Source organism: Bremia lactucae (assembly GCF_004359215.1).
Source record: "Bremia lactucae strain SF5 chromosome Unknown BlacSF5_NotPlaced_167_SHOA01000113.1_325088bp, whole genome shotgun sequence".
Classification (NCBI taxonomy): domain Eukaryota; phylum Oomycota; class Peronosporomycetes; order Peronosporales; family Peronosporaceae; genus Bremia; species Bremia lactucae.
In genome coordinates this window covers 138312-151030 of record NW_027152180.1, presented here as the reverse complement: position 1 = coordinate 151030, position 12719 = coordinate 138312, and the positions used below count along the sequence as shown (strand labels likewise).

At 44.5% G+C, this 12719-nt stretch overlaps 5 protein-coding genes across 5 annotated transcripts; 1 reads left to right on the top strand and 4 right to left on the bottom strand.

The window, feature by feature from the left end:
- Positions 1 to 1769: 1769 nt before the first annotated feature.
- Positions 1770 to 2624, bottom strand: CCR75_006553 (uncharacterized protein; the record flags this gene model as incomplete). Its single annotated transcript, XM_067964622.1, has 1 exon — positions 1770 to 2624. One exon carries the CDS (start codon positions 2622 to 2624, stop codon positions 1770 to 1772), a length of 855 nt encoding a protein of 284 aa, XP_067817167.1.
- A 179-nt stretch (positions 2625 to 2803) lies between these two features.
- Positions 2804 to 4117, bottom strand: CCR75_006554 (uncharacterized protein; the record flags this gene model as incomplete). Its single annotated transcript, XM_067964623.1, has 2 exons — positions 2804 to 4052; positions 4107 to 4117. The coding sequence occupies 2 exons, from the start codon at positions 4115 to 4117 to the stop codon at positions 2804 to 2806; spliced, it is 1260 nt and encodes a 419-aa protein (XP_067817138.1).
- An 876-nt stretch (positions 4118 to 4993) lies between these two features.
- CCR75_006555 (uncharacterized protein) lies at positions 4994 to 6031 on the top strand (the record flags this gene model as incomplete). Its single annotated transcript, XM_067964624.1, has 2 exons — positions 4994 to 5016; positions 5131 to 6031. The coding sequence occupies 2 exons, from the start codon at positions 4994 to 4996 to the stop codon at positions 6029 to 6031; spliced, it is 924 nt and encodes a 307-aa protein (XP_067817137.1).
- On the bottom strand, positions 5307 to 6265 carry CCR75_006556 (uncharacterized protein; the record flags this gene model as incomplete). The annotated part of the gene is made up of 2 exons (XM_067964625.1): positions 5571 to 6265; positions 5307 to 5401 (listed from the first exon to the last, which is right to left on the bottom strand). Exons 1-2 carry the CDS (start codon positions 5845 to 5847, stop codon positions 5307 to 5309), a joined length of 372 nt encoding a protein of 123 aa, XP_067817136.1. The 5' UTR covers positions 5848 to 6265.
- Positions 6266 to 7337: 1072 nt separating this feature from the next.
- Positions 7338 to 8639, bottom strand: CCR75_006557 (uncharacterized protein; the record flags this gene model as incomplete). Its single annotated transcript, XM_067964626.1, has 1 exon — positions 7338 to 8639. One exon carries the CDS (start codon positions 8637 to 8639, stop codon positions 7338 to 7340), a length of 1302 nt encoding a protein of 433 aa, XP_067817135.1.
- Between the last annotated feature and the right edge of the window lie 4080 nt (positions 8640 to 12719).

Below are 12719 nucleotides of genomic sequence, written 5' to 3'. Positions count from 1 at the left end.
ATACATGTCAAAGCGTGCATCAACGACCGATCTATATTTGAACTGGTCACGCACCGTGGTCAGTTGGTCTATTCGGGCCTCGCGGCTGACGCTTTGCACATCCTTACAAAAGCATTTCAGGCTTGAATGGAGGGATTCAAATTTTTGAAACCTTACCACTGTATTATCGATGTCGGCAAAAGCCATCGATGAAGAACTCATTTCGTCCTCACCAGGGCTGTGAAGTCTTGATGAGTCGTAAAACGAATTCGTAAAACGATATTTGGTTGCTCACTAATTGCATCCTGATTCGTTTATCGACTTAAATTGCAATTAGTGGGCAACCAAGGTTTTTGTATGGAGCAATATGCAACAAACTGCGGTCTCTCTCCTCTTGACTGATGTTAGTAGGCGTACTAATATCTTTTTGTCGTAATCGTTATTACCACTTCATCCTGGTGATCTGAATTAACTCACCAGCATTGTCATCATAACACGACTCCTCATCATTTGGGTCGGGCGGACAGAACATCTTTGCGAATAATTATACATGATTCGCATTTACCCGGGTATGACCCTAAGTAATTCAGTAACCATTCCTGATGGTATTGAGTCGGATGGGGTGTCCGGCTCACACTTCCCCTGCAACCGAAGGCGGAGATTGTTTGTCGCTCGCAGCAGACAACTAGCCATCTATTGCTTTTGATTTTTAGCAGCTGCACGTACTCATACAGCCGTGAGATTTGTCGCCCTGTAGGTGCAACGCATGGTTCTGCGATCCACAAAGAATCATTTGGAATGTCTTTACAGACCATGAAGTGCTTCCTTTCGCAGAGAGACTTAATAGTACTCTCTATCGGAAAATAATAGTCTCTGAAGTGATTGTTGATCAAGGAGGTGACGTAACGGAGCTGCTCGTTACATAATTATAACTACCTATAAGAGGAACAATAGAGGAGAAGTAAGAGTATAATCATACAGATAACACTGTTAATATTACCATACATGGTAATATTGTAGCAGTAATGTGACACTTCTGTTCAGTGGTTAATTTAAGTCTTATGATCTTCCCCGCCAATCGCTGTAGACGCGCGAAGCAAAAAACCACTACACATAGTTGTGTGTTAATATATTAAATCAGGACTATGAATAAGTATTTTAGTACGTAGAAATTTAAATATCTTAGATTCATTTTTTGGGTATGATTTTCCACAACTAGAATTGATATCCCCACAATTGTTTTCTGAATAATGTTTCTTTCAAACTTTATTAAATCGCTCCTACTTAAATTTTTACTATCATAGATCTTTGTAAAAAGCAGAACGGAACGTACCAGTGGACACACAAAAAGTGGCAAAGAGGAAGGGAAAATTATTGAAAGGCAAGCTTCAAAGTGATGAACCAACGAAGTGGTGCAATTATTATTGTTGGTTATCGTATTTGCGCCGAACAACTATAGGTGTTTCATTTCCTGAATTCTCCTGCGGATATAATGAAACTAATAACACACTCTCGTTAGATTTTTCCTTTATAGAGTAATAATTTGAGTGATTTATTTAGATTTTTAAAAAATATTTTAAAAATAGTTGTGGGGATCAATATTATTTAAGCAGTACTGCGAAAGGTACAGAAAAATGGCAGCATTGATCAAATAATTAAAAGTACAATTAATCAACTCGAAGGTCATAGGAGCAGAACAAATTTAAAAATTCACGGAGGAATACTGCAACGCCACGAATTTTTAAACTGAAAAATATTGCTTAAACTTAAAACGTGACACAAGTGGGTCCTCACGTCGCCTTCATTTTGTGCTTGGGCATGGGCACAAGTAAACTCGTTTGAGCCTTATACTCTTGATAAGCTTTTGTCTTACCCCAGCGCTCGTCAGCCACTTTCTCAAGCAGAGGGATTCCCGACACGAACATGAGCAGAAACGTCACAAATACGGGGCTAATTGCAGCCCAACATTTAAGCGCAGGGGTTAGCAGTGTGTGAACACTCACGCAAAAAACTCCAACCCACATCATAATTTCCCCGCAATGATTTGGGTGGCGGCTGTAATACCATAGTCCGCTCTGAATAAATTGACCTCTTTTACTCTCATCGAGTCGAAATTTCGACTTTTGATAGTCGGCAGAGACCTCCATTATGTACCCAATTATCCAGATAGAGCCGCCAAAGATATCCAGCAGCGATACAGGTACGTCTCGAGAGCCATGAATAAATGCCAGTAACACGGAAAGCAGTGTTAAAAACACCCAAAGGCCTTGTACGGCCCAAACCAAGAGAAATTTTAGCGTGTTCTTCCGAATATCTTTGAAGCGCTTGTCTTCCCCGCACGAAGAAATTCGCCAAAACAGAAACAAGCCAAGACGGAAGCACCAAAGCCAAACAAATGCTACTAAGATCTTTTCACGCCACGTGACCGCGTCGGCAGTGGTGATTGCCAAGAATGACACTGCCGCAAACGTGACGGAACCCGTGAGGTCGTAAAAGCGCTCGTCTTGCTTCGGGATGGCGTAGAGCGCCGAGACACCCTGTATTCCAAGGCTTAAAGCAGCATAAAGCTGTAGCTCGGTATAGTAAGCCACAACGGCGGTCAGCGATACGACGATCACCAACCCACCAAGATCACGCACGAACATTGCTAATGTCAAAATTTGCTTTAAAGTTAGAAAGGATTCTGATAATTTTTTAGCATGTTAGTATGTGATATAATTGGATTTTTGCTTATCCAATAAACTTGTTAGAAGTCGAGTTGAAGTAAAAATCTCACTTCTGAAGTATCATTTATATCCGAGCTTTGTAAATGGGTTACGTTCATTTAGAGGCTGCTGTACCGGTGTTGCTCGTGTGGCAATATGTTCGCGAGGTGCTCCTCAATACACTCACGAATGAGTGGTGAGAACATATCCAGTTGCATTTGCCCATGAAACATGGCGTCGTGTCCGTATTTTGAATCGACCTCCACCAATTTGGCGTTGCGGCCATACGACTGGAGAATGCTTATTAAATTGCGCTGTTCGTTAATCGGAATGAGCAGGTCCTGTTTTATTCCTATAATCAGGGTATTGCACGAAATACGGCTTGTACCCTCTGCCAAATTTAGTGCATTTCGACCTAGATTGGTCAAATCCATGGCCTTAGACAATAATAAGTAGCAATTTGGGTCAAAGGAGCGAGCAAATTTGTTGGCCTGGTACTCCATATATCTCTCGACTTCAAAAGTCGCTTCCTTGAAATGCATGGGTCCTGTGGGGTTCCAGTCAAAGCGCGCGTCAAACTCCTCACGCGAGCGATAGCACGTCAAGCCTAGCTCACGAGCTACCTTCATGCCTTCGAGCGGCACTTCAGGCGTGTAATTGCCGCCGTTAAACTCCGGGTCCGCAAGAATCGCACGTCGTTGAACTCGTCGAAAAGCGACTGTTCCCGGTGTGGTCTGATGCGTACATGCAATGCCAATAAGTCGATCTAAGCGATCGGGAAACATAGCGGCAAACTCTAGTGCCTGTATGCCTCCCATACTAGAACCAATCACCGTGTGAACACTCCTTATGCCAATATCGTCCAAAAGCTTGGCGTGGCACCGAGCCATGTCAGCGGGCGTTAGCTGAGGAAATGTGGTCTTGTACATTTCTCCAGTAAGGGGATTGACTGTTCGTGGAGATGTAGCTCCATATGGACTTCCGAGGACGGAGGGACAGATCACGCGGAAGTAGGACGAGTTGATGGCCTTCCCGGGGCCGATCATATTCTCCCACCAGCCAGGACGTGGGTCGTCACGATTTGAGGCAGCGTGGCTTGAGTGCGAAAAGGATGGCATGACTAGAATTGTGCGGTCGCCAGGTAGTGAGCAATCGCCCCACTGCTCCCATTCGATGCTTATTTCAGGTAGCGAGCCACCAAGCTCGAGTGGAAATACTTCTTTTAAAACAGACTGGTATTTGTTGCGCGTGAGTTTCGGAGTGTTATGCTTTGGATCTACTGTGTAACAACGTTGCAGGATGGGACAACTAAGTAATTTATAGCGAATTTCCAATTGGCAGTGGTGAAAACCTATCCGTGCAATGCGCCTGATTAAAGATTAGATTTACAATAGCGTTGCGTGGGGTCGAGTTCAAGCTTACCGAGCTAGCATTTGACCTTGTTGCTTTATGTCAATGCGTGAGAAAACATGTTAATCCTGTCGCTTTATTGGTTAAAGCAGATACCAATCAAGAGTTGTTTTGACGCCCTGTCACAAGTTCAATACTTTTATGCTGGCAAGGTTTGGAAGACAGCTTGACGGCATCAATCTCATCAATATTATTCTGTAGTAAATACCAATTGTGCCAGTGGCTATTGTAGAAAAGAGAAGGTGTAGAACTGTAGACAATTTGGCTAGCCGCCGCTATGATCTTCAGCTCCAAAAATACATATCTAAGTAATGCACGCGCATTGACAAGAATCGACCCTTTTTGTAAGAAAACATGTACAGAATAAAGAAAAACACTACGACCACACTACTTAACAGGGTTTGACGCGTGTTGAAGAACTATGCGATAAAACAGTACTATTACATGGGCCACCATTTGATGACCACGATGTAACTAAAGCAATTCACGTAGCAGCTCTTTCTATGTCACTAGTCCATTACAACTGCGCCTTTTCCCACCGAAACGCTAGCGTCTTGATTTTTGAGCAGCAGCCACAGGTTTTGCACAGAAAGAGCGTGAGGAGTCGGAGATACTACAACTTTAGATTTCGCTCAACTTTTTTATTTTAAATTTTCGTCCAGCGCACGACTTGCTGATTCTCTGTATACAGCACGCAACTTGCAGCGTGATTACAGAAGACAGTCAATGCAGTATGTTTGGTCTGAGAATATAAGTGCCTAAGTCCAGCAAAACGTTCCAGAGGGAACAACGGGCGACGGTCGAAAATCCATCTCCATCAAGTTCACTCTTGAATTTGCGCTGTAGTTGTTACGAAGAACGAAGCAAAAGAACAATCAACTGTCGTCAACGTCATTGCAATGACCTCGCCACGAACGCTTCGGTGCACAATGAAAATGCGAACATGCGGGCTGTTTTGGTGAGCCTTTTTTGCTTTTGTCTCGTTAAATTTTATAAAACAGCCTCATGATTAAATTATTCTTTTTTTACGTATCAGGCACAAAGCCGTGGTATCGCTAAAGGTCCCCTCGCACTTCTCGCTCGCTCATCCACAACAGGGGCTGCTAATTGTTGCTCGTTCCAAGGTGCTCGGTGGTATTGTGGAAATACCTCTTGACAACAGCACCACCAGTATCAATTCCATATCTGAAGACGAAGCGCATCACTACCAGCTTAAAATCCGGTACGGGCCGCGATATCATATCGCAACTCTACGCGCTCCAACTTCTGCCCTTTACGAGACCTGGAAGGCGGCACTTGAAAATGCCCTTGCTCCTTCTAATTTTTACATGCTGCCAGCAGTCAATGCACGCATTCATCAGGTATCGATTCCGCCTGTTCAATCGTTTCATTGTAACGATACACGACCGAAACAGAGGCCAACTCTCGAGACGGTATTGGCAGCACTAGCTGATAACGATTCGATCGAGAACATACCTATTCTTGAGGATAATGGTCGTTCTCCTCCAACGGAGTCAGATATCATTCTGAGCTGGCAGACGTGCGCTATTTTAGACGATTCCGCGGCGCCACTGTCTCTGACTTTTCCACAATCAAGGAATGCGTCTCTCAAAGCGTTCTGCAACCAAAGCAATGTCAGCATCGTCAATGACAGTATTAATGGCGGCAGATTTTTGGTCGACAACGACACTAATGATATTTGGTCACGACCGTCTGAGCGTGAAAGTGATGAATCCAAACACGTCTCACACATTCAAAAATCAAAAGTCCAGAGTTTGAAATGCAACATAATGCCGCAGCCAGAGGACGAAAGTTTCGACGAAATTGACACATTTGCATTTCGGCAAAAAGTAAGTGCAAGCCGCAAATTAGAACGTTGTTCAAGGACGAATATTACAGACCAGGTGTATCGTTTACTGGCTAGCGCACGTTTTTAATGACAGCCAAAACCATCGCCCTAAGCTCTGCGACGTAAAGTCTAGAGCGAAAGGAAGAACTATTTACTGTGACAACAGCTCGAAAATTTTGCTCTGTATAGCGATTGAAGATTCTATTTGCGATAAAGTACCTCGAGTGGTATCGTGCCGTCCTGTCCAAACGATTTTCGAGAATATCAAAGTACAAGCGCAAACAGATTGTAAATATAATTATGTTTTTGTTGTCAATTGTGAGCGGATTTTACGGAGCAATCTTCGGTTTTGTTAAACTGGTAAAATACCCTTTTCCTATTAATAGAAGTAAGAACATTTCAATCTCCATTAATTTATGGGTAATACGCGTGGCGACTTTGTTTTGCACCTGATGATTCCCTTGAAAAGCAATTTATCCACAATAATTCTTGATTACATGTGATATGCGAAGCGCACTTCTCACTCATCCACGCAAAAAAATGTAGCACGTCTCGTGCAACTCTAGCTTAACTTCTTAAAGGTGCAATAGCATACATGTATAATGCTCAGTATTATTGCCCGGTCACAGCAGCAATCCTATCGTAAATAGAAAATTATTATACACTCTTGTCCCTGCGCAGTTCAATTGTTTAAAAGGTGTCTTGTCCCAGTTTGGGAAATTATAAATATAAGGAAGACACAACTTGTTTATCGCTGCGTTTCGTTGTAATAGTTTGCGCGAGTAATCTAGCTCATAAGAATAAAACATCCTGCAATTAGATTGCATACCATTCCAATAAAGTATGGCGAAAGAAATTATATAGTTGCTGACATTTTAAAACTTATACAATAGATGTTACAAACTTTTAAAAGGTACTTAAGTCTATAATAAAAACTGAATTCTAGTCCAATAAGACATTAGTGCTATTGATTGTTAATTGTGTTATACGACACATGTGCGGTGCGCAAGTAGGCGCCATACATAGTTTGTTATTAATGTAATAAAGTCAGTTGTAGATAGAAGAAGAGGAATCTTTAATGTCATACATAATATTAGAGAAGTGGCGACACAAAAATGCAATTATTAATCTCATAATTAAAAACTCGAACATTCGCCACAGTCATTTCTGTGTAGGTAATTAATTACTATTAACGTGTTATGTAAGAACCACGCTCAGCGTTTGCAAGCCTTGCATGTCGATATGTTAAAGTGGGTGTAAGTACGAAATTTAAGATAGAGAAAGACAATAGACGAAGAAGTAACAATCGAATCGTATTATCATGATTAAAGGCACACTGAAACCATAAGTGGAGCTTGAGAACGTATCCGAGTTTTGCCGTTAATGACTCCAAACTAAACGGAGTACCGGGGGCTAAGATTAAACATTTGGTTCGGATTGTCAGTTGCGCAGTCCCAGACCTGAATCAAGTTGTTCTGGTTTCGGTCCACATCGAGGCAAATGCCCGGGTTTGAGACGAGTTGAATCTGGCGAGTGCGCGTATTATAGGTCCACTTTTGTCTGTTATCATCGGTTTTGCAGGTTAAAATGACGGGTAAATTTCCGTTTACAGGCTCCTGACAAGTGAGGCAGCGATCGGAACTCAACGATCGCACTTGGTTCGTGTTGTAGTCGATGAAAAACGTCTGTTCATCAAGACTAGGCAAATAATTCGTTAACTTTTCCATTGTCAGTTTATTAGAGCCGAACGAAAAGGAGGAAACGGACAGAAAGAGACCATGGATGTTTATGACACGTGGATCCAAGAACGTAATTACCAGCTGATCAATGTGGCTCTTCAGTGTACCGTTTGCCGTGTGAAGGCCGAAGTACCGTTCAATTGCATTGGAGTGCCATGGTTCGTCGAAACCACTGGACCAAAAAAAATTCATGCGAAGAGCAGTGAACGCCTTGACCAAGTTAGAAAGAAATTTCGACTGGTTGGCTGGCGTCGCGGACCCTGTAGTGACGCCGATGCCAGAGCTCCAGCCTATCTCAGCCACCTCGACTTGTTTATTGACAGCAGCTAAGCGCACACTATAGATACGATCAAGGGCAGTGGCAACAGCCTCGTCGACATCAGTGTTTTCGATGTTATAAAGGTAGGTGATGCTCATAAAGTCGACGTCTCGATACATGATTGGGTTGTCAACGTAGCTTTCAATCGTATCGGAGATCGTTAAAGACATGTTCCTTCCAACTTCTGTGAACACGCTTCGAATGTCGTTCATGTTGGCGATGGCTTGCGCCGCAGTAACTTCTTTCCGGCTGATGCCGTTGTGGCCCACGCTCATGCCAATGACATTTTCGTCAACGAGACCCGACTGAATCAAACTCCGTAGCTTTTCCTTTTCAGTGTTCAGTAATGACGGGTCTGGGCCCGTAGCGACACCGAGTTGTACTTTGAGTCCAGCTTTCTTTGCCGCAGGAAGCACGAGCTCGGCCTGGTTACAGTTCGACAGTGACTGGATGCGAACTGTGTCAGCAACTTTTTGCAGTGCCACCATGGCCTGCTCGACCTGCTCGGCAGACTGGCAGATAGTGCCATCAGGATGAGCTCCATAATTGACACCGCTGAGCTTGACGTTAAGGGCATCGGAAGAACTGTTGAGCAAAAGGGCAACTGAGGCTGCGAAGGTTGTGAAGAAGATCTTCATGGAGATTGATGAACGAAGAGATCTGATGAATAGCCGGCAAAACGAAGAATAAGATGAACACTAAGATACTCGGCACATGCAGCCGCTTCTCGACAATATTTCACGCCATGAACCCAACGATTGGCATAAGATAGTGGCTGCGTATCTTGTACCTGCTTTGAAGCTAACGATTGGCATGATAAGAAAATGGCTGCTTATCACTATAAGTAAGTATGATACATGATTTGATAATTATCAGAGTGAATCTTTAAACTTGTAAAGAATTGATTGGGTTGGACATGAGGTATTAGTACGTGAATTTTTTTTGCGTATCATCTGCCAAGCCAAATCAGTTTTTATGATGTTGTTATTCAACGATCAAGAACCCAGATTTGCTTACTGGATTGCAAAGTGGCATCTGTTTTCAAAGAATCGAAGCGTCTCAGGCATGTATCAGTCTACACCGGATTTACAAGTTGGTCTCCTTGGAATTGGCAGTGCACAGTTATTGGCGCGAGTCGCAATTTATATATCTGTCGGGTGATACAATTCAGATAAAGCGAATCGCTTACAATGTCTGAAGCCTTTTAGGTATACAGGCGTTCTATCCAAAGGATAATATATATATACCAAATGTGTAACTGGGTGTGTATCGTTACACGAAATTAACACTTAAAGGTTGTTAATTAATATATTATCTAAAAGGTAGAAAATATTTGGAGAATATTACTTTACATGGTAATTTTCCAAAAGCTTATCTATTGGTAGATATAGACCATTATATATATACTTTCTCCGTGGTCCAGTCAGCGCGCTGAGAAAGACAGATAGACTTTAAGTACATGTTTTGTATTAGTTTATAATTGAGTTAGTATTAAGTAGATAGACAAGAAGAACTTAATTATATTAATGCAGTTTTCATTTAACCCTCCTTAAAGCAAGTGTTTTATAGAGAAGACCTCCTCTGCACGTAATAGTGTACGTGAAAAAAAAAAAGTGACGTGAGGCACCACTCGCACTGGGGCAGAGCGAAGTGGACTTGTGCTGAAGCAGTACAAGTCGTAGTACCTGGTGTAGGCGGGCACGTTGTAATGCGGCCACGCTCTACTTAGACACACATCCTAGCACATTGAGAAAGCGGTTTAATCAGCTTCTCTTACGTGCAGTGAGGTAGTTGCGGTGGGCGCGTTATCGACCTCACCCAACGCAATAAGTACTCTGGTTAAGTGTCGTCACGGGAGCGGTAATCCGGCTCCTCGTGCGCACTTACCAAGTAGGAAGTAGTTTTCAGACTGGTTCATATTTAATCATATTAAACATAAATACCTATTTTCACCAATAAAATGTCATCTCTATAGATAACACATAATATGTATTGCGAGCGTATCTTTTAGATATCTCGTGTAACGGATTACGCTAGCCGTCATCACGATGACGCTGGGCGTCATCTCTTCTAATGTGAATGCACCCATGTGCATCACATACACAAGGGTTGGTCACAAATGTGCACCATACCCGAGTGCTGGGTCTAATTACGTTATTTAAGTAATTGACCATCCCCTTATGTACACCAAGTGTACTTAAGGGGAACTGTGTAACATTAGGGCAACTTTAGCCCGTTATACCCCCCCCCCCTTTAAGAACGAATTTACATTTTTGAATTCGTCAAAGAGGAGCGAGTAACTGCGAGCAGCTTTACGCGCCGCTAGTTCACTCAATCACTCTAGCGACCTGTGTTTCCATACACGGCGCCAAAGGTGCCATCTAAAAGGGGCCACGTTGGTGGGTCGTTTGCGAAGACGCCCACTCAACCTCACACTAAGCGCACGGGCCGCGTTAACTCGCCGGCTGCTTCCAATGCCTTAGTCGAAACGCCGACAGCTACTGCTGCTGTCGCGTTAACAGGGCTAAAGGATCCATCCCACTTTAACAGTGAGATGCTGATCCGTCGCTCATTGTCGACTACAATGAGTCGACACCGTTGCCGTCACCTCATACTAGTGATGCAGACAACGAGCTCATGAGGAAGGATGATGGCGCATTATTGCCCATCCAAACTTCTCTCATGGCTCACAACATGGAGACAGCAGCATTTATGGATACTGTCTCGTCGTCTGCGCTGGATAGCGCAGCGGCAGGTAATGAGAGCGCTGCCCATAAAGGCGCAGCCGCTTCTCCGTTGGGTATAATTACAACGCCTTATGCTCAGACCATAATCCATAATGGTTCTGACATAGACGATTCGGAGCCTGAAGCTCCGCCGACGACACGTGAACGTGCTCGGTCGGTGTCACAAGCCAGTCGTTTTGAACGTGGCTATGTGACGGGTGGCATACCAAAGATGCTTCCTCCATCTAAATGGCCTCGTTTAAACGGGCCAAGAGCGTTGCTCCTAGAGCGCGTTCTTGTAGACGCACATAACTATTAGGGCGTCTTTAAATTATGGAGGGCTCAGGGAAAATCGCTTGGGCGTATTTATCCGGTCCCGGTCGTGTTGCGTTCAAATGAAACGCCTTAATACGAGGCGGAATTCCTGCGCCGCATCATCCGCATTCCGATGCGATGAAACAGCGGTCACAGTGAATTAATTTCGCCCACTTGCGTGTGAAAGAAATCATGGGCGGTACTGTACCCCCTGTTTCTTCTCTTAACGCTACTTCTGCTAGTCTAGCGAAGAGGCCTCATCTGGTGCTCCTTTTCATAGGCAGCCACCAAGCCGGGCACATCAATACGTAGGGTATCGATCGGTTCCCAACGGTCAATACTCTTCGGGTAACCTTGCCATTGGACGAGGATCTGATACCCTTGCCTGACGGAGCGGTGGGCAAGCAACCTTCCAACAAGGAAGCGTTGATTTCCACCCGCATCCATTAGTGCAGGCGGCGCCCGATAGGAGTGGCGATCTCGCCCAACTACTCGCGGCTGCCTTACTTTCATCCGTTCAGTCACAGACGTTAACCGCTGCTGAACGACGTATTGCGGATCTCGAGGGTCAAGTCTCGCGACTGACCTCGGATCTCATTGATGTCCGAGCGAAAGATCGTCAGGGTTATGAACGCCTGAATACTCGCTTGGACATCTTTGAAAGGATGATGCTGAGGGATCCGCGAAACTCGCGTGATGTCTCTCGCTCTCCAAGTCCTGTTCGTGGTGGGAGGCATCGGTCCGATAGCTTTTCGTCTTCACCGTCCCCCTCACCCGAACGACGCTCGACTCACAGTCGGCGTCACCATCGGTTTCCTTAACCAGATAGGGGTATGTGACCTCATTTGGGTCTACATACCGTTTCAGACGACCCACGTAAAATACGGGGTGCGTCTTCATATACGGGGGAAGGGTGAGCCTATAATTTAGGTCTCCAACCTCTTCAACCACCGTAAAGGGCCCAATGAAACGCGGCAACAACTTCGTAGTACCTCCAGGTAGTACAGAAATTGCATTTTTAGGTAGGGTAGCAGTACTTAATAGTACTTTTTCACCCACTCTAAAGCGTTCATTGTTTTTGCGACCATTTCGGTCCGCATATTCTTTTTGCTTGTCCTGTGCGCTTGCCATTGCGTCACGGACTTTACGTGTGATGGCTAATCGCTCATCCACAAAGCGTTGAGCCTCGCTCACGCTTTTAGCATCAAACTCGCCTATGATACCGCCAAGAGGTCGGTCATAAGGCGTAGTTTTATTGACCACTGCTAAACTGGCAGGGTCACTAGGGCAAGTTTCTGTCTTTGAGATGATACCCTCATGGGTCATCGTCATATTGACGAAACTATGTCCCTCTTTCGCACCGAGCATAGTGAGGGGCCCTCCCCCACTAAGACTCGGGCTGCGCACAAACGAGACTGGCGTCCGAGGATGGCGCAGTCCGTTAATATAAAACGGTGTCTCACCCGTACTGGCGTGGACACTGTTATTTATAGCGAACTCCACAAAGGGCAATTGCTTGCTCCACTCTTTGGGAGTTGCTATAGTGCGTAAGACATCCGCCACGACCCGATTGGCACGTTCTGTTTGGCCATCGGTCTGGGGATGATCTGCGGTCGACATGTGGAGCTTGCTACCTAGCAGCTCGAACACATGTCGCCAAAAACCAGACGTAAAACG